At 37.9% G+C, this 22,159-nt stretch overlaps 1 protein-coding gene across 1 annotated transcript in view; it reads right to left on the bottom strand.

Moving 5' to 3' along the window:
- Positions 1-944: 944 nt before the first annotated feature.
- ercc3 (ERCC excision repair 3, TFIIH core complex helicase subunit) overlaps positions 945-22,159 on the bottom strand; it is a 24,206-nt gene continuing 2,991 nt past the window's right edge. The window contains exons 3-15 of the mRNA XM_003226086.3: positions 21,801-22,037; positions 21,203-21,252; positions 20,034-20,169; positions 19,604-19,768; positions 17,361-17,565; positions 16,815-17,129; positions 16,145-16,329; positions 12,833-13,035; positions 6,907-7,003; positions 6,637-6,754; positions 4,519-4,637; positions 3,513-3,665; positions 945-1,397 (exon numbers count right to left, since the gene is read on the bottom strand). Of these exons, the coding sequence (XP_003226134.1) occupies positions 1,263-1,397; positions 3,513-3,665; positions 4,519-4,637; positions 6,637-6,754; positions 6,907-7,003; positions 12,833-13,035; positions 16,145-16,329; positions 16,815-17,129; positions 17,361-17,565; positions 19,604-19,768; positions 20,034-20,169; positions 21,203-21,252; positions 21,801-22,037 (2,118 nt within the window). The 3' untranslated portion in view covers positions 945-1,262. The remainder of the gene's footprint in view (positions 1,398-3,512; positions 3,666-4,518; positions 4,638-6,636; positions 6,755-6,906; positions 7,004-12,832; positions 13,036-16,144; positions 16,330-16,814; positions 17,130-17,360; positions 17,566-19,603; positions 19,769-20,033; positions 20,170-21,202; positions 21,253-21,800; positions 22,038-22,159) is intronic.

Below are 22,159 nucleotides of genomic sequence, written 5' to 3'. Positions count from 1 at the left end.
GTTAACTAGTATGAACATACACTTTGTTATTTAATGAAGTCCTGGTAAATAACCACAGGCAATAGTTGAAAATGCTCCAACAGATTATAATGAACCCACAGTTCTTTGAGAGTAACTGTAGTAGGTGATCTTTGCTGCTTTGTAAGTCCATTCATGTTGTAATGGATACTCACTGCCAGTAGCTCTGCTACAGAACACACAGGAACAATGTACATGTTTAAAACGTTTCTGTATTCATCAATACAGTTGTTATAAGGCCATATGCATTGCTAACTCTGTATGTTTAAATTTTCTCAGGAAGTTGTGCATATAATAGCTTATCAACTATTTTTTTATATTTTCCCCTCCCTTTTAATACAAGCACCATCTAAAAGAAAGTGGTTTTTAAGAACTGACTTACGTGATCCTACCATTCGGTTATGCTTACTGGGCACTGTAGCAATGTTACTAAATTCTTTTGTACTGCCAAAATGCATCAAACCACTAGGAAAAAACTTGCCAACATAGCAATTCAGTTTAGCTGGCAGGACTCTTGTTAATTCAAGGGAGGAAACTGGGCAAAATTGGGAGCCTGGTGGTAGAATGGTGGAAGTTAGGTGAAATTCCATTATTCTGTGATTTCTTGTGAATCACTCTCAATCTTTATGATTTTTTGTCAACAAAAAAGGAAACAAAAGTGAAAAGAAAAGGTGACATTTGTTAAACTGTTCCTACTGAATTATTATATGAGCTAGAGTTTATTAACACCTTTTCCTCTTCTCCAATGCAAAAGAGTATAGGATGCCAATCTTGTATAACCAAAGCAGCAAAGAAGACCAAGTAGGTTCAGATATACTAAGATGTGCAAGATGATAATATACCACTCTGCCCACAAGTCATTTAAAGCAAACAAGTAGGGTCTGGAGTGGAGACAATTCAGGAAAGAAACAAGGAAATGCCAGGTGTACATTGCTAGAGAATGTTTTTATTCAGTGCTTTTCGGTATTTCAACTCTTACTTTACTGGCAACAAAATATATACAAATAATTCCCCCTTTTCCAGAATTATTCTATAAATCTATTTAACAATATAACATAAATACTATTATCTATGAAATGACATATAGAAATAATAATTCAGTCCACAGATAACATTTCAGTTATGAATGTACTGCTCCACTTCATTTCATTTATTTGTCCTTTTAGAAAATGATGTCTGAAACAAGTCCATGTCTCCCTTTCTTCTTTACTGGAAGAAAAAGATGCATAGCACATTTTTCTTTTTCATTTCCTAAAACGTTTAAAAAGTGGATGAACATGTTTGTTTGAAGATGCCTTGCTCCGTGAGGTTTGATATTCCATGTAAACCGTATCGTCAGCTCCAGACATGGAGCTCATTGTGCCATAATGTCGGGAAACCTAGAAAAACAACATACATAATCTCAGCAATATTCTGCATCATTTGAACTAAGAAATCTCCAGACTGCAGCACATAGAGCACTTGTATTTATCCAGCTGCTCACATATAAGTGTTGTACAGATGTCAAGTTAGCCAGGCCAGCAGGATGTGTGATTTCTCCCCCTCTCAACAAGGTATGTGTCTTCTGACATCTAATTACCCCTTTTTCTTTCCAATGGGGGAAATACTGGAAGTCACAAGCTGCTAATCTCTGGGATTTGAACACATTCCTAAACAACTGGAATTTCTTTTGACTACTGACATTTCATAGTGAGACTTATAAGCTTAGATTCAAAGTTGTCTTTCTGAAAATTAAGAGATTCCTCTTGCTCACATAAGGGATTTTGATCTAGAAGGCTGAAGAAAGGGCTATTTTCACTCTCCTAACTGCTCTTCTACCTAGAAATCCTGTGCCATCCTCCATGCTGTTCTGGAGAGTTCATTGCTTTTCAGAAATTCAAGGAAAAGCTGCAGTCAGAACCAAATTTTTAAAGCACTAAGGAACTTTCTGCCATTTTTCTTAAAGAAACTGAGAAAGATTTATACGCAATATGAACAACCTGACAGATTTAGGAAAGTAAACATGAACTTAGAAAAGGCAAGAAAACGTTTCCTTGAAAAAAAATAATGCTGTCTGGGAACTCTCTGCAAATACTAATCTGTTAAAACCTGCTTTTTAAAATGTGGAAGCAAATCAGAAATTGAATGCAGACCGAAAGGTCCCAGGTTCAAATCCCAGGAGCGGAGTGAGTGCCCGCTGTTGCTCCAGCTTCTGCCAACCTAGCAGTTCGAAAACATGCTAATGTGAGTAGATCAATAGGTACCGCTCCGGCGGGAAGGTAACGGCGTTCCATGCAGTCATGCTGGCCACATGACCTTGGAGGTGTCTCGCCGGCTCTTCAGCTTAGAAATGGAGATGAGCACCAACCCCCAGAGTCAGACATGACTGGACTTAACGTCAGGGGAAACCTTTACCTTTTATTGTTGTGGTTATAACCATCACATTTATCCAATTTTTACACTAACATACACAGACATATAAACAAGGTGGAAAACAGTTTTAAGAAGTCACCCTGCAAAGATGTACTGTCATATCCTTCCTAAAAGCCACAAGAAAGACACTTATCCCAAATCAAGAGAGATACATTCCAAAATCTGGACACAACAGGGGAGAAAATCCTTCCTTGGGTACCTGACAGTATTTTCAAGAGGGCTTCCAGATCCCATTTAGATTTAAAATCAGCACCTTAAATTGGACCTAGAAAGCAACTGGCAATTAGTACAGGCCTTTCAATATTGACATATGCTTTTGATACTATGTCTCACCCTAGCAGTTACATCCTGCCCTGACTGAAACTTCTAGTGTGCTCTTCTGCAGTGGTTCAGGTGTAACTTGACACAAAGACACTGGTGTCAAGTGATGTTGACTTATGAAAGGTATGTGGGAGGTTTTTCAGTGTTTTGGAGAGAAATATTACCAGTATGCTGATGGTATTCTGAACTGACAATTGCCTCTTCTCCCCAAGGAAAAACCACTTAACTTTGTGTAGGATGGGAATGATTAAAATGAATAGCAAGATGGGAGTTATGCTGGTCAATGGAAAGACTGGCATGAGAACTGGATTTCAACCTGTTTGGGAAGAGAATGCACTCTTCTTAAAATAGCACATTCGTAGTCCTTGACCCTACACTGTCTCCTGACCTTCATTTAGTATGTCATTCCCTGGACACAGGGGAGAAAACCAATCTTAATCTCTATTCTGAGACCTACAAGTTGGGCCAGGAGCAAAAGGGGCAGCAACAGGTTTGAAAAAGCAGCCTGAGCTTCTCCTTTTCATGTGGCAAAAGCCCCAAACTGCAATGCTAGGAGTAGGTGGAAGAATATCCTTTCTCATTCTACTCCAATGAAGACTGCTGGCATTGCAGCAAAAAAAGAGGGGCAGAGCTGTAGATCACTTTCTTCTCTAGGGCTATAAGTGGATGCCTGGATAAGGAAAAATTTACACAACTCTTGAGTCAACTTCTCTCCACGCCAAAGACCTGATGCATTCTTAGTCACTATAATTTCCACTTGCCTGAGATGACTTTGAACCATACTCTCCTGCAACCACCTCTTCCTCAGCATCCATATCGGAGGCTTGCAAAACTTTTTGGAGTAGCTGCTGCTGTTCTTCTTTGGATGAGAACATAAGGTCTTCCTCTTCCATACCTGCAAGTTTAGTGATTACCTGGAGAAGAGCAAGGAGGAGATTTTTTTTTTTAAAAAAAACCATTAACCATATTCACCTACAGTAATTTATTGCATTCCTTTTAGCAAACCCTAATGGCTGTAATAGAATCATAGCAGTGGAAGAGACTGCACGGGCCATCTAATCCAACCATGCAAGGAACAACACAATCGCAATACCCCAGACATCCAGTCTCTGTTTACAGGCTTCCAAGGAGGGAGGTCTGTCATTCATGGGGTCATCATAAGTCGAAGTCCAACTGACAACAGTTAACAACAATGGCTGCAAAACCTAAAATGTACACTGTGTTTCATCAGGGCTTTGTGTGTAACCCCGCTGTTTTACTGCATCATACATTCAAAAAGTATCTCACACCAGATGCAATGGTTACAGTGAGGATGGGTAGATTTATTCTCACAATAGTATGCTGGCATAGTAAATGGAACAGTGGGTACTTCCTAGGTAACAATGCAAACAGGAGCAGGAATATATGTACAACCTTCTCCTATATTCATGGTTGTGTACAAAACTGGATCCTAAAGGTACTAGAACTAAACCATAAAATGCAAAGACAGCACCATGTATCCCTTCCTCTTTTTCAGACAAGGGCATATCAACTCTCATTACATGCTAAAGCACATTAACACTGCTATGTGTTTAAACTGCACTCTCAGTAAAGCTGATGCATTTTCACCCCTGCCTCCTTTAAAAAATCTTTTATTAATACTAGACAACATAAAACAAGTAATAATTTAGTACAATTTTCTTTCTGAGTCACTATATAGTTGATTTACATAATTACTGTTAAATAATATGACTTGCTTTACAGTCCCACAGACATGAACAGAATTACCTTGAAGCTGTAGCCTTGATCTACTAAAAATCTCTGCCGTTTGGTTGAGTATGCCATTTCTTGAGTGTCTTGGGAAACCAGAGAATAAAAGAAGGCATTGTATTCCTCTGCAACCATTCCTGGAGGAAAAGTTTATTGAAATATTAAACCACACAAACAAGTCAATTTTTAAAAAGAAATTAAACATTTCCTGATTTATTAGTCCCATGTGGTTTATTTATTACAGAAATCAAGTAAATCACAAGCTGTAGCACTTCTGTCAATTCAAAATGTACAGATTGACAAATACAGAGACCTTCTCTTGAAACAGGCAAGTTCTAAGTTACTATCCTATCCACAAGTACTAAGAATTTTCCTCAAGGGCCAGGTTTTTATCATATTCCATTCAACGTCTTTTGCATCGCAGAATCCAGATGGTACGGACCACATACTAAAACGTATTACTGCAATGTAGCCCAGTTCAGGGTCTCAAGCAAGACAGCAAGCAGGTGTCTCTGCCCTTAAAGTCAAGGTGAGGATTATCCAATTCAAAGCAGAAAACACCACAGGTATCCCTTCTATTTCCTGACATTGAGACAACAACAATAGAAAAACAAGTAACTAACATTTTGCTTCCATTTGTGGGACCTATTGAAAGGGCTGACCCTGATCATAATGAACACACATATCTCAAGATACAGAAGCAACTGGTTTGTTTTTCAAGCATCCAAGATGTCATTTAACCAGCTAGGTTTACAATTAAATATGAGATACACTCAAAATGTAAAGCAACATACAGCTGGATATCATTCAGTAAGAGATCACGCTAAAATTACAGGTAGCAAAATCCAGTTATTGTGACCGTTCCTATCTCTCAGGTTTCACAAGAACTGCTATTCATTTCCATGCAAACTAGAAACAGTCCTTAGACTTTGTTTGAAAGAAAGACCACCCTTTCCCAGCTGATATAACTATGAAGACATTTTGAGGCCAAAGGCAATTTCCACTGCAGACCTTGGCATTGTTTTCCAAACAGTTCCTCCCCATTACAGCTTTGTTTAAACAAGGAATAAATCCAGGTTCTCCCAGCAAAGTGTTTCACATATTCCATGCCTTACTTCCTACAATAAACATTTGAAACATACAACTACTTTCCCTCTCCACAATGTCTTTCTGCTGGTAGGTGAAGATTTTTTTATTTAAGGAAGCTTTTCATTTGGTAGGGTTTTATTATGTTTTCAATAAAGGTTTTGTCTGTTTTTAACTTTGTTTTGAAATATAAATAAAGTTTAATTATATTTTACTGTTGTATTAATCCTTTTTAATTGTATTGTGCTTTTAAAATGTTGCACACCACCTTGGATCCCATGTTGGGAGAAATACAGCATATAAATGAATTGAAAATATATTAAAAAAACCTGTATTCAGATTGATCAAATCGCCACATTTCCCTTATTCCTTGATTTCACATATCTCAATCTACTTATTAACATTTTCCCATATCCTCTCTTCCAGACAATCAATCATGCTTTTCATCTTATGCATATACCAGGAAGAGAATACCGCAGAGATCAAGTATGGTGTTTTTAGAAGTTTAGGGAAATATCTTCTGCAAGTCAATGGCAAAGACATGCCATGGCTGCTTGCTGACTAGCTTAAAAGCACACCAAAATGATCACACTGAAAACCATTGCTGCATTTTCTGGACAAAGTGTCAAATTAAAATTTTGCTCACTGTGAGTAATTCGTGATAGAAGAAAAAGAAAGCATTTTTCTCTAAGCCCTGAATCTTATTTTAAAATCATAGAACAAGAGTCGTCTCAGAATAGCTACACTTTCCATCCTGCCTTGAAAGTTCAAAAAGAACAGAGCCTAAGGTCTGCTAAGTGTGACATACAAAATACTAATACTGTCATGTGAGGACTGATTAGGCAGGAAAGGGAAAGAAAAAGATGGCCCCCTACTGCAGCATTTTTAATAACTAACCTTGAATTTTGTTTTAACCTGTGACCTTGAGCTGGCAGTGAAAAACTGGGACAATGGCAAATTGTACGTGCTTAGTCAGCTACATGAGTTGACTTATGTTACTTTCATGCTTGAGTGTTCCATTAAATTTACAGATTCCAAGCCTTGGTTTACCTTTCTTGGCTCTCAGCACTCGGCCCAGTCTTTGGGCCTCCTGTCTCCGAGATCCACCATGAGACGAGATCTGGATCAGAACATTGGCTTCTGGGAGATCAAAGGATGTGTCACCTACCTAGGATACAGAAACAGCAAAACAACACGACTCACATAATCTTGTGGGCTACAATAAAAACGGTGTCAATATTACAACGAATCAACAATCTTAGAGACCACTATTGTGATATTGCAAACCAACTCAGTGGAAAACAGCATTTTCTCTCTTACCTTGGAGATGAAAATTGTGTTGATTTTGGGGTTGTGTTTGAAATTCTGTAAGATTTGCATCCTCTCTCCCTGCGCTGTAGGCCCATAGATATATGGTCTTTAAAAAGAGACACAAAAATGTTATAATTCTTTGTCCCATGGATTCAGATATGCATGTAAGTGTGTTAGATTGAGTACCCCTTACTCTGGATTCCAAAATCTGAAATGCTCCAAAATCGTCCACATGGGTGGCTGAGACAATGACACCTTTGCTTTTCTGATAGTTTAAACTTACAATTTTGCTTTATGCCCAACATTATTAAAATATTGTGTATACAATTACCATTGGTTACGTATATAAGGTATGCATGAAACATAGATTAATTTCATGTTTAGACTTAGGTTCCATCAATGTTTCACAATGTCGATGGAAATATTCCAAGACCAAAAAAAAATCCTCAACCCCAAAGCCTCCTGGTCCCAAGCATAAGGCATACTAAACCTGTAGCATATTTTAACGTAATCCATGATGCACACTTATGCTTTACTTTCCAGAAACACTTCCTTTCTTTGTTATCTTTGTAGCAGCTTTTGTTGCCTGTATGGCAGACCCACCCATCTGGAGACAAACCCATTTTGTCAGACACCCCCTTACACAGAAATAAATCCTGACAGTTGTAAATGTTATCCGCTTGATGTGTGCCTCCTGACTCAACAGATCAGTGGGCTGGATATATCTACTAATCCTAGATGAAAGGATAGAAGCAGCTGTTAAAATAAAAAAGGTGTTTTCTTTGGTTCAGTCCACTGAGCTAGCGCATTAACAGCTGTGTTCCCATTCTTCCTCCCCACTCGTGTCCTTGCACAGTTTATGGTCTCTCAGATGAAAATTCCTCTGGTTTCAGAGTGTGAGATATATGTTCAAGATTGTGTCCAGTATTGAAATCAACATATGAATAGTATCTGTGTTCCTTGTGATGGAGTACTAAGACTGCTGATTTGTATGGAGCTTGATGGGGAAATGCAACGAGAGACAGCTAAAGGTTTCTAGCAGTTAAACAGTCAAGAGTGGTTCCTATGCCATCTTGTAAAAGCCAAGTGAGGGACATCCTATATTTAAAGTTTTCAAAACCCACAGTCAGTGCAAACATACATTTTTATGAAGGCCAAAGAAAACGGAATACAAGCACATTTGTGATAATATATCCATTTCACAATGGATTGGAAACCCCTCTGTACATGCTTTCCCCAGCACTGATGACATAATTTCTGGACAGTTTTAAATCAATTTAATGAGACTTGCAGTGAAAAAATTGGCTGAAAATTTATTTTCTAATGGATTTCAATGTTGCACTTTGAGGTCCTGACTGCTGCATACAGGTCTGTGGATAACAACAACAACAACAACAACTTTATTTTTATACCCCAACACCATCTCCCCAAAGGGACTCAGGGCGACTTACATGGGGCCAAGCCCAAAAATAACAGACATAGTAAAAACACATCAAGTAAAACAAATCAGTAAAACAGATCAATAAAACATGGATTGAATAGAAGCATAAAAACACATAAAATGACTAGGCCATAAAGTGCATACAGTGAAGAATGAAGTCAAAAAAGGTACCCAAGACTGTTATCATAGGTAAGGGGCTAAGGATGAAGTAAACATAGGAACTATTCCAACTGAAGGAATAGAATAAAGTGCAAACTATCTCCAGAACAAGCCTTACAGGGGTGAGGATCAATCACCAAAGGCTCTTTTGAAGAGCCAAGTTTTTAGGGTCTTCCTAAAAATTAGGAGTGTGGGGGCTTGCCTAATCTCTCTAGAGAGTGAGTTCCAGAGCCGGGGGGGCCATCACGGAGAAAGCCATCTCCCTCGTCTCCGCCAACCGCGATTGTGAGGGTGGCAGGAGTCTGCTCATCCTTAAACTAAGGGCTCCATCCAACATCATGCTGCCAGAAAAACTGGATTTCCACTCTTACTTTCTCCTCTGCCTTGCCTCACTGAATTCCCAAATCTTCTCCAGAAAGCTCCTCAATCCTTTGGACTACTTTTGGAGAACCTCCTATGAGGGGGAACGATGAAGAGCAAATACCAAATCTATTCCACTAGCTGTGTCTCTATCACCCTAAACAACCCTAAGATTAGTATTACAATTCTGATCTCATGCCATTGCACCATTTATGGTACTCTATCTCCAGATACGAATAAAAAGAGTTAAAAAACAAGACCTCAAATATGTTGACAACGTTAATCCCATTGTCCCAAACACTTCACCTATCCCTTTGCAGTTTTAAGAACCTAACTTAAAAAAAAACACAACACTAATATATGGATGTAATAGCACTCTTTCAAGAATTATCATTAGGTACAATCTCTGTCCATACATGGTTCAGTAATTAGAATGAAAACAGATCACCAGCAGGTTCAGAATGCTAAATTAAGTAAGGGTTTGATGTTTTTCTAAATTGGTATACTGTATATTTTAACGACCTAATTGTGAGTTTTGGAAACATAGAAATATTGCAAGTTTTTATTTGGATACATTATTCATTTCTTTTTTTTTTCTGGTCAAGAGCTTCAATTTGAAACAGCCACAAGCATTTACAAATGAGAAGTGTGCAAAGAAAGGGGAGGAAACAAAAAAGACTGCTGGTTTGTCCCATATACTGCCACCAGAAACTCACGATTATGTAAACATATCACATAAACAGCATTTTTCTTCAGTCACCACATATCTTGAATTTAAATTATCACACAAGTAGTAACCCTTAATTATATCACTCTGCATGGTATAAGCTGCATGGGGCTGCCTTTGGTAATTGTTCGAAAGACATTCAGACTCATGGAAAGGGCCGCCAGGATCAATGGCCCTACACTAGTATTAAGGGCTTTGCTCATTTTAATTTTTGGCTTATAGGGTACCTTGTCAAAAGATGTTGAAAATTAACAATGCAGTTTTAAGTACAATAGTGGTACACAATCAAGATAATTGCTTTATTACTTTAACCAAAAGTAACCAAAAGATTGATTTTTATAAATCAAAGGCTTTACCTTGTTGGTTTAAAAATGATTTTGATGGCTTTCAGATAATATGTTTATGAGGTTTTACCTGAAAATGAAAGAAGTGTATACTGCACACTTGTATTGTGATTTTCACTGACCTAGCTACAGAAGAGGTGATAAAATCTATATTCCTAATATTGTGGGCTACTGTTGGAAAATGGCAGCATTAAAAAATTGGTAGATAATTTTTGATTTTCAGGATTCCTCAGGACAAAAGACTATTAATAAGATTGAATACCTATCAGCATCTACACTGGAAGATACTGATGCAACATATGCCCTGTTTACACCTGCATAAGGATGAGAAAAATTAAGACTAGACTCGACCACAAGACATACCAGCGTACCGTCTGCACCTGTGAATCCATGAATATATATATGTGAACTGTCATATCCTTGTTTATTTATTGTGATTCTTTGGTTTTGACCCTTGCCTTCTTTGAGTTTCTGTATTTTTATAGACACAAGCTTTTGGATACTGAAAATACCTTTCAAACAAGTCTGAGTGGACCTAAGCTGACCTCAGGTGGCCCAAATCATACATTGTTCTATGAAGATAGTTTATATGAAATTGCAACAGCTGTTCTATATTTTGTTCTATGTTAACGATTTAAGAGGAAATTGGATCACAACACTGTTATTCTACTATATACAGCCTGAAACAGGAGAGAGCTCATCATGTCTGCTGGCTCTGGTTATGACATCCAGAGGTTGTTCTAAAAGGGTTACAAGGTATTGTCATAGGCCCTCCAAATATATTCTCACATGTCCCTGATGGCCTAGATGCCATTAGGATCAGACACATGAGAGATAAGGCAACGATGGCTGGAATGTGACTTTGGTGTGAAAATTGTCTTCAAGACATATACAATTCCACCTCTGCTGTCAGCCGCACCTTGAAAGTCACTTTTTGGGCTGAGATATCCTAAATACCCTATGATTCAGTGTTTGTTTCAGATAACAAATTCAAGATCCAGATATGAGATTTCTTTTTGATACGAATGAGCTACTAATTTTCATTATATCGGTATCAGTATATACAAGTGAGGTGTTAGATTTTGCCTGTCCAATTACATAAGAGAAAACCACTAATTTGTGTTCTAATCTTAGTAATTTACCCTGGATGAAAAAAAACATGAGAATGGAAAAAATTGCATAAACATACTAGCTTTAGCATGCTGTTTGAGTGAAAATAATGTTGATAGTTGGATTGGTCATACGCTGTACACTGAAATTAAAACCTGAGTTAAATGATAATACAACCATAGGTAGTTCTGGATTGTTCATCAATCAGCAAAAGGGGGGTTCTGTTCCATGACTGGAAATTAAGGGATAGTTAAACACTTCCATTGAGAATTGCTTGTTTTATTTATTGATATATTGTTTTCCTTTGTGTTTCCAGCCCCTGATACAGGGCCGACACATAGGAGTTTAGTTTCCATTGGGTCCGCCTTATCAATTGAGAATGATCTGAAGCTTACTGAGGATTGAAAATTCTTAACCAAAAATTAAGTGTCACCACCAGAAAGCCTGACTGAGGCCGAAAAGTTTAAGTTATTACAACATGAGATCAAGTATAAATATATATGCTAACAATGGGTTTGCTAAAGCTTCTGTAAACCACCGCTTTGCAAAAAGGGGTGAATAATGTAGCAGCTCTTGAATATTTTATTTAAAGACCCTAAAAATCCGTTACCTAGATGACCCTTACTCAAAAATCTTGTTTTTCCATGAAAATGTTGACAGGACATGTTCTGCATGACATTTGCTCTTTGCACACAATATAAGGTCATGCAAACTGCAGTAATTATTTGGCTGCTGGATGATACGTGGGATGAACTATGAACATGTCACCTGAGGATAGTGCATACGTGGAGCAAACTATGGACACTTCACCTGATGTGATGAGTAATGAGTTATATAAGTTACAAGGCAACTACGCATGTCCAAAAGGATTGTAATAGTCAGCAAATTCCATTGTCAGTTAGCTTCTGCGCATGCTTCTGTAAAATTGTATAAATTGGAAAGCCACTACAGGAAAGGTGTGGCATTGCGTTTTTTGGGCATTAGCTAACATTGTCACCTGCTCTTGGCCAAAAGTAAACTATCTTGAAGACAACTTCTGTCAGTCTGCTTTCTTCACCCGCGTCCAAACGAAATTCCACAACAATTGCGACTTCCCAGAATAGTTAAATAGATGCCTGTAGCATCCTCACACACAACACTGTTGTTATTATTAATTTCGATCCCGCTTTTCTCCCCGAGCGGGACTCAAAGCAGTGTACAACATAACAAAGACAGACTACATAATGTAAAATACAGTCATAAACCCCAACATATATGAAATTAGTAATTTGTCACATTAAAAAGTCTACATCCCTGGCCCATAAGACAAATAACATAAAAAGCATAATTTAATGTTCTAGTTAAAAACTCCGTATAAAGATTCAATTTCTATGAACCATAAACACACGATTATCGAAAGTCCGCTGTATATGCATAATTATTCTGTAATTTAGTGTCCCCAAGGTATAACTGGTCTACTATAGCCATTATTTATGATTGTTGACCATGGTGGTTGCCTGGTGTTCTTGCATGCTTTAGTCTAAAATACCTTGAAAGCCCCAGTTTGAGAAAGGACAATATACAGGTAGCTTTTCTCTCTGTACAGCAAACCAAACTCCCTCAAACTGATGCTTCAGAAGCTGCTTATTATATAGGCGGCAAGGAGCCCCATTCTAAATGTGATACTTAAATCCTGTATTTTGATGTGAGTGAAAGGAAGACGATTTTAAGGATGTAATCACCCAAAGAGCAAAGTCCTGAAAAACAGGTTTATCAATACTGAGACAGAGACACCCTTTATCCATCAATACTTACTTGCCAAGCCGAACCGCATACTCCTTCAAAGCGAACACATTGTCTGCAAAAACGATGATCTTGTCATTTCTTCGCTCATGAAATTTAATCAGGAACTGGCAAGCCCTGAATTTGTTTGGATTCATTGTATAGAGCAATATTCGTTTCTTTGTTTTAATAGCTACATACTCTCTGTAGAATTCAGGAGACATTGGACACCAAACCTAAGATATAGATAAAATTATCAGATAGTAATAATAATGCTTCAATAATGAATCAATGGGAAAGCATGAGATAAAGACTTGCAAGATTTTGATGTACTATTATAAAGCATGAAACCTTTATGTAGGTATGGAGGGTGATCCAGGGAGTGATTTTCTAAGGAGGCTTGAAATGGCTTTACAACGTCCTCCCAGAAAGAGGGGACACCATGGACAAGAAACAAAATACTGGGCTGCATTTTAAGAAGCAATTGTTTATGGGGAATTTTTTTCCTCCTCTTGGCAGCAGGCATCTTCATGTACCCAAAGGCTTTCCGAAGAGTCAGGGGATTCTTAGAGAAGGAATAAAGGGGAAGAAGTGGATCAAAGGAAGTTGGGTAGAGACAGGGAGGGAAAACAGAAAGGAGATCTAGTGAGAATTGTACTTTCATCAGAATTTGATGCATAGACCCCTTTGTCTAATACTTATTTGCCGTTTCCTCTTCATATGTGAAGGAGTCCTCAGCTTGAATAAGAAAAACTCTTCAGGAATACGTGACATTCCTCAATACCACTCCCCAAAACACAATCCTGCAGACTTTTCTTAGTCCTTTTGTGAAAGCCTTCTAATTGACTCTCAAACTTAACTTAAGGGTTTTCCATCTCAGCTTTTCCAAAAACACACAAACAATAAATCTAGTGTTTTATGTATACCTCTAATCCATGTGTGACCTCTTATGCTTCAAGTCAAATAATTTTGAAACAATTAACTGGATTGTCTGTCCATCACAAACCAATTACAGCAGATTACTGGCAGCTCTCTGTTCTGGATGTTCCTTGGGTTACAAATCCAAGAACTATCTAAGTATGTGCAAGAGAGTTCCAGCTTCGGCACAATTGGTAGTCATCTGTCTGTATACCTATAAAATAGCTGTACTGGTGTGCACTTTTCTGGCAATCTATCTTGCTATGTCAAAGATACCAAGTGAAAAAAGAGACATATATCCACTTATATGTAGTGGATTCTTTAGTTTCAAAGATGTCTTTGGTTTGCAACTATCATCAACCAACTCAGCATAGCCAATAGTAAGAGACTGTAGTTACAATCCAAAATGCCTGGAGGGGCACATAATGTACTTTGTTATTGTTGTGTGCGCTCAGGTCAACTCTCGTTTACAGCAACCCTATCATAGAATCCCCTTGGCAAGATATATTCAAAGGAAGTTTGCCATTGCCATTCTCTAAAGCTAAGAGAGTATGGCTTTCTCAAGGGCACCCAGTGGATTTCCATGGCTCAGTGGGGATTCAAATCCTGGGATCCCAGAATCCTAATTCAACACTCAAACCACTAAACTAAGGTGGTTCCTAGGTTCCCCTACCCCTGCTTTAAATTAACTATTGAAACACCTCCTTCCAATGTGAATTCAAAGATGCTTAGCTTTGAACCAGCCAGTCATAGAATGAATGTTAGGACATAGCATTTTGCGGGTCTGAGAAATCTATAAGATGTTTCAAAAAGATGAAACCGATTTGAAATTGCTGTATCTTTGAAACCACAAACTGCCCATAAACGAAACTCTTCCTACTTGAAAGTGTGGGGCATAAAGTTTCAAGTGATTGTCGCTAGATGCTTCTTTCAGCCCACTCATTTGCAAGGTGGCGATCTCACAACATAAAGCACAGTTCAGCAAGACTGAATCCGTAATTGCAGTGCAGCGTGCACTTCAATGGTATTTTGAAACTCTATGCCCTATTCTTTCATGTGATGGGTGGTTTAGGGTTGCAGAAATAGAGTGATTTCAAATCAGGTCCATCTTTCTGAAACACCCTGTAATTAAATTTACTCTGGCTGCTGTCTGTCAACTGGATTCCCTGTTCTGGCACTTACAAACTAGATAAATTTTACTTAAGGTAATTGGGACTTCCAGATTAAGCTCTGGTACTTTGGGATTCAACTCCAGACTTCCCAATCAATATGGTCAATACTAATGGATTCTGGGAATTTATTCATACATAGTCTTTCAAACTCTGTTCACTTTTTTCTGTGAAATTAGAAACTGGGACTCTGAATTAAATTCAGAGTCCCAGAGTACTTGTGTTATCAGAGACTTAGGGAATCTCCTTGCCAAGGGAGATTAGGGAAGCCCCCTCACTCATGTCTTTTAGGAAGCAGCTGAAGACCTGGATGTGGGACCAAGCTTTTGGCCCATCCTAAGATACGGTTGATATAATCTGATGTATTCGCTGGATTAATGTGTAATTGAATACAGACTGGCACTGACTTTTGGCCCAATGCTACTGGCCCTGCTGTAATGGCCACACAGTGTTTTACTGTTTTAAATGGGGTATGATATTGGTTTTTAAGTGTGTTTTTACGATCGTTTGTTTTACTATATTTTGTATTATATGTGGCATTAATCTTGCCATTATGTAAGACCGCTCTGGGTCCCCCTGGGGGAGAAGAGCGGTATATAAATTAAATAAATAAATAAATAAATAAACTCTGGATTTTGTGATAATGCTGTCTCCTGATGAGGCAGTTTCTACAATTTTCGCCTCTCCTCACTCTTTTTACTTGGCTTATCAAACAACGAAGTCTCTGGGCCTAAAGCTTATCTATTATTCCCATCCATATTTACATATCCATCAATTCCATTTGTGTTAACTGGAGGAGAACTGGTTTCAGGGCTTTGTCTAATTACACAACAGGCACTGCCCCCTGCAGCCAGACACTCAAAAGGACAGTGTGTTCTAGGGGATAGAGAAATTATTCTTCCTGGAAAAAATAGTTAACTCAAAATACATGTCGCTCATAAAAGGATTTTATTCACTCTGTCTGTAAAAGTACTGTACCTGAAGCAGCTCTATTTCTGAGCTCAATTGTAACTGGTGATCAATCAAATGGCTTAACACATAATTTTTCTGCTGTTTGCTTTAAAATTTGTGTTTTTAAATTCTCTGTGGGAGAAAATGTCATTGCCCATTTGGAATACACTAAAGGACAGGGACACTGCAATTTTAAGCAGAATAGTCATTCTAGAGATAAAACAATTTTACAGTTGCTCTGGATGTTTATAAAGACATTTTGTAGCTCAGGAAATACATCAGCATTATGAAACTAGAGATAATGTACCTCAGCACACTGGACTTTAGCAATATAGCCATTGTTCTGAAGCTCCATCCAGTTGGCCTCATACAGTTTTGGTCCAATGAGGAAATTCAAGTCTACAATTTTGTCATCTTCCCTTACAAGGGTAGCCGTCAGTCCAAGTTTGCAGTGGGCTTGAACAATGGTGAGCACACGCCTGAACATTTTTGCTGAGGAAATCATGCAAGGATACGTTATAGTTAAGCGGTTAACCTATTTCAGATTCATACGGGATTAAAATACTATGATATATTTGGTTATTGGAAGCCTATATTATATGAGCTTATTTGCTCTTTATGTTCTACAAACATAAATTACTTTATGTGTTTTAATTTTTCCATCACATTACTCCCAAGGTTATGATACTACAGAAAAACTAACAGGAATGTAAGACTAGGGGGAGTTGGACAGAGGAACAATTCATATACCAGATGCTCTCTTTTTGAACACTCATAATCCCAATGATCACAACTAGTTCACAAATTCTAGGAGTTTTAGTCCCAAAGGGAACTTAATCGAGCTCTGGTAAAAAATACTCACATCTATAAAAGCTTATGCTATCAACTTTGTTCTTTCAGTTAGTCTCAAAGATACTGTCAGATACCTTCTAATACTTATTCAAGCTCTGTCAGAGATGCCGCCATGCTCTCCTTACCAGGTATAGTGTGTACTTCATCAAGGATCATAAGGCCCCACTCTTGACTCTTCAACCATTCCATAACTTTCTCTGCCTCCCAAGACCTCTTGGTTGTATGTCCCAACATTGAGTAGGTACTAATGGCAATAGAGCAGCCAATTGGTTTATCTTTGGCATCAGAAGTAAATCTGCAGATTTGGCTGTCATCAATGGTGGACCACATTTTGAACTGGGCTTTCCACTGCTCCACAGAGACAGCAGAATTGCCCAGCACCAAGCATCGCTTACGGACCGTGGAAGCAGCTGTTACTCCTACAAGTGACTTGCCAGCACCTGTAATTAACAATTTTTTTAAAAAAAATCTACATGTAGTGCACAAATATTCACAAGATAAAGGAAAAAATGGGGAAAAAACAAAATAAGACTCTATAATGATGACTTACATTTTTAATATGAAAAGTACTATACAGATGTATGAAAAATAAAGTGCATAATGACTTAGTAAAGTTAAAGCCCAAATTATGTGAATTTTAGAAACATTTAATATCAACTTGGCCAACTCACCACAGGGAAGGACAATAACGCCAGACCGAGCACGGCCATTCCCAAACATTTTTCTTAAGCTCTTTTCCTGGTATGGTCGCAGAACAGCTGTGGGTTTCAAATCTATATTAATATCGGGATTCACAGAATCATTCCTGAAGTCGTACTCAGCAAGCAGGGGGTACTCCAACTGAATGCAACGCTTTTGAAGCTCTTCAATCATTTCCTTAAAAACAGAGTGGGGGGAGGTTAATTTTTAAATTTCACTACTGATTACTCACTTAGCACTTTAGGAAAGCACTGCAATCCCCCATAAGGCTTGGAAGAAGTATGTCAGCTTGTAACAGTTGAAATAAAGCTACAAAAGAAACACTCAAAGGACAGCTGCATGAAAATGCTGCTCAACTGTGAGTGTCATAACATCTTAAGTTATATACCACACAACCTCTGAGGATGCCCGCCATAGATGTGGACAAAATGTCAGGAGAGAATACTTCTGGAATATGGTCATACAGCCTGGAAAACACACAACAACCCTGTGATTTCGGCCATGAAAGCCTTCAACAACACAATGAACATCTTAAGTGTTTTTTATACTTTCAAGAAAACTCACAGGCTACAACAAGAACTGGAATAGTGCAATGTTTGCCAATCTGGTCCCATCCTAATGAGCTGAATGACAACAACCACAGTCCCACAGCAAACTTTGTTTTGTATTCTAGTGTATCTAGAGGGTCCGAAATTGGGGAAAGCTGCTCCATGAGTGTGTGTATGTATGTAATTAATTTCTTTTTGCTACCTAACCAAACTAGGTTGCAGAAATCATCCTGTTATTTCTAATTTCTTTATGAGATTTAATCTCCACACTGATCACCGTCTTAGACTCAGAACAAATAACGTTACACCCCAAAAAACTTCTGAAAGTGGTTATTAATAAGGAAAGGATTATTGGATACCATGAACCCAAATATTAAGTAGATGGGCACATGAATTTTTTGTGCGGAAATCAAATTTCATGAAAACATGCAAGACACTTCCAGAATTATTCTTTATTCCTCTTTCTTATTGATGCAGGCAACAATATACTTGTGGCCGCAACTCAGGAAGGAGAAGTTGCTACTCCTCATAACATCCACAAAGGAAGTCAATATTTAGATATTGCTCTTGAGAAGAGCTATACTTCTGTGTTTTCCACCTCTTGCATATTGAACTGATGTTTTAAATATATGGTCCCCAAGCTAAAGTAACTGCATACATTAAAAGGTTTCAGTCCACTAAATATATGTGATGAAATTGACTGCTGCCTTCAAAATGTGCTAATCAGTTTCGAAGATATTTCACTCATTCTGCATTTCATTCTTGATAGGAAACTGTGATGTGCTTGTACAAAACTCAGCAGACAAGTTTCCATTTCAGACTTTACCATGTTTCCCCGAAAATAAGACAGTGTCTTATATTAATTTTTGTTCCCAAAGATGCTCTAGGTCTTATTTTCAGGGGATGTCTTATTTTTCCATGAAGAAGAATTCACATTTATTGTTGAAAAAAAATGAACATTTATTATATACTGTACAGTAGTTATCATAAACCAGCATAACCAGACAAACTGTGAATCCTATCAAGAATTTCTTGTTACTACCAATATTTCCATGTACAACACTCTATGGTATGTACATTTACTGATCCTGCATGCTCTGGTGTTCTATTTGGCGGGCATGCTTCCAAACAAAAACTTTGCTAGGTCTTACTTTCAGAGGAGGCCTTATATTTAGCAATTCAGCAAAACCTCTACTAGGTCTTATTTTCTGGGGATGTCTTATTTTAGGGGAAACAAGGTAGTAGCTAAAATTCAATGAAGGCTGTCAAGTCCCACAATCATAGGAAAAGAAAACTGCTATCTAAATTTAGAGGATAAATGAGAAACAATCAATGAGGCCTACATCCTACCATTAGTTATTTAACATTTAACTGACACTCAGTTTATTATGGTTGTTAAATGCTTTCAAGTTATAGCAATTCCATCATATTGGTTTTCAGCACACTTTATTTGGAGGTGTATTAAGAGGGAGTGTGACTTGTTTAATGTCACTTAGCAACCTTACAAGTCTGAGTGGGGATCGAAATCCTGGTTTTCTAGAATACAACACTCATCACACCACACCACATTGACTCATTAATTCTCAAAATCAATTGCTGGAAGAGACCATCAAGACCATCCAATCCAGTCCAACCGCCTGCCATACAAGGAACATGGTGATTTTTACCTGCTTCACTTCAAAAGAGACTGTCTGTGTTTCTTCCTCCTCTTCTTCATCCTTGTCCATTTGTTCATAAAATTCAAATAAGTCAGCAGGGACATCCGGCTTATTTGGAACATCTGTCCCTTGTGAAGTAGATGGACCACTGCCACTCTCAGTGGACTTGGAGATCTACAAGGTTTTCAACAGGGAACAGGAGGATGCAGTCAAAAAGATGGCAATAAGCTCCACCAACAGTTGAGGGCCTATAATAGCTAAAAGCCATATAAAAAGTAAGTAAATGGAGAAAATGATTTAAACTGGCACCAAAATATAACCATTGGACAAGATAAACAGAGTCATTATATATGTAGACATACAAATACAAATTTATCAGTACACGGTAAAAAAGAACAAACCATTTTACATGAAATAGTAGTTCATAACCTCAACATACAGCTGATTTGCTTGTGAATGTTTCTGTTATGAGTTCCGTTTCTTCTCCTTCTGCATTTCTTAGCCGACAATCTCTAATAACTGGATCTTGGAGAAGCTGCTGAATGACCTCTGGGTGGGCGCTTTCTACAAAATACCTGGAAAGCAGAAAACAGGGAAAGAGGATACAACAACGAAATACAGGTTGAGTATCTCTTATTTGGAATTTTAAAATAGATATATATAAACGTATGGTGACCCCATGAATTTCATAGGGTTTTCTTAGGCAAACAATACTCAGAGGTAGATTTACTAGTTCATTCCTCTGAGGTGGGTTACAAAATAATTTCACAGCCTACACAATCACTGACATAACTGTTCTTTACACAGCAAACAAAGGGATCTTGTAGGCTCATATACAGTACCTGGTATTCATTAGTAATCTCCCATCTAAGTACTGTTGTTTACTTTCCAAGAACAGATGGGATCTGATGCCTTTAGGACAGTGTTTTTCAATCTCTACTCCTGTAGGTGTTTTGGACTTCAACTTCCAGAAATCCCAGCCAGCTTACCAATTGTTAGGAATTGGGCGAGTGGAAGTCCAAAACACCTGAAGTCTTTGACACACACTGTGTTAGGATGTTCAGGTCATGGACATGACTGTAATTTTTAAAGATCCAGTCCTGGTCTTCACACATAATAAGAAGCAAGACACCATGTGTTATTAAGCCAGAGTCTGATTAAGTAGTAAGTCCATAAATACAATTTTTCTCCCCTCTTTAAATGTAAACCAACAAGTCAGAAATAGCTTAGGATGCTATCTGAATCTAAGATTATGGTTTCTTGTGTTTAACAAACAAACCTTACAAATCCTGTCTTGCTTGGTTACAAGTAACTGCAATTACAGGCACAAGTATTACACTACCTATCCCTGCCTGATTTGTATACTAGTTTTCACTATGAGATGGGGGAAGCACATGTGAATACCTAACATTTACTAATATATAACTCAAGTTATATTGTGGTTTAGTAAGACAGGATTTCTGGTTCATTATTATGTGTTAACAATATTATGGCTCCAATCATGTTCACTTTTGTGAAAGCATTCTATGAAAAAAACCCAGTAATTTATTCACACAGAATCCAGGCCAAAACTTTAAAAAATGAAAAAAAAAATCAACAAAGGCTTACCTGTTGTGCTTCAGGACCAGCTTTACTTTTCCATAGCTGACAGTACACAGCTGCAAAACAAAAATGAAAACACTACTCAGAAACAGAACACGTGAAGAATCAATTCGCAAAGCCAATTTTCCTCATTACAATTAAGATGCATACCTGGAACAGAGAGGGGCAACTCCCCCCCCCCCCTTCAACCTCATCTACATATGCATATTTTCACATTTCTGGGAAGTGTGATTCTTCTCTTAAACAAGGTGTGTGCTTCCTATAACATTGAGTAAATGAGAAAAGCTGGTTTTCCATAACCCAACAGAGGGCTTCTTCCCAATTCCAGTCTTGCTAAATCCACAACCCAGACCTAACTAAATATTCAATGGGGGACTATGGGAGCTGTACTACTATGACTTTTGGATGTCCCCACTCACTAAACTAAACTACACTGCTGTGCTGGCAAGCCTTTCTAGCTTATCTTTTGAAGAACAAGTTGATCTATACTCTGATGACCTGTGTTAAATCAAAGACTGCCGAGACAGTATAGTTCTCTGTTGTATTTAATCATCTTTTCAGTGTATAGCGCTATATACAAGAAGACAAAAGAATGTCAGTTTACCTTGATAAACTGAATGATCCCATCAGGCACACCAGTTTTACTCAGCTTCCGCAAATACTCTGTAATATCATTTGTTTGCAAACCCACGCTGACAGCAGCATAGAGAGAGTAAGCAGTCAATTTATACTCATGTATATGGGAGGGTCGGCAAACCGGTTCAGCAATGGCAACCAAAAAATCCTGGGCATATTTGTAAACAGGTGAAAAGGCTTCAAGGAAAATATGGCCATCAGGAGCCTATGAAAGGACAGAAGAATAATTGCAATTATATTATTAAAACTCTGCAAACAACATAAATGCTTTATACTGCTGCTTTTAAATATACAAAGAAATATAGGCATGTGCCTTCAAATTGCCTG

Source organism: Anolis carolinensis, chromosome 1, assembly GCF_035594765.1.
Source record: "Anolis carolinensis isolate JA03-04 chromosome 1, rAnoCar3.1.pri, whole genome shotgun sequence".
Lineage (NCBI taxonomy): Eukaryota > Metazoa > Chordata > Lepidosauria > Squamata > Dactyloidae > Anolis > Anolis carolinensis.
This window is presented reverse-complemented; position numbering and strand designations above follow the sequence as displayed.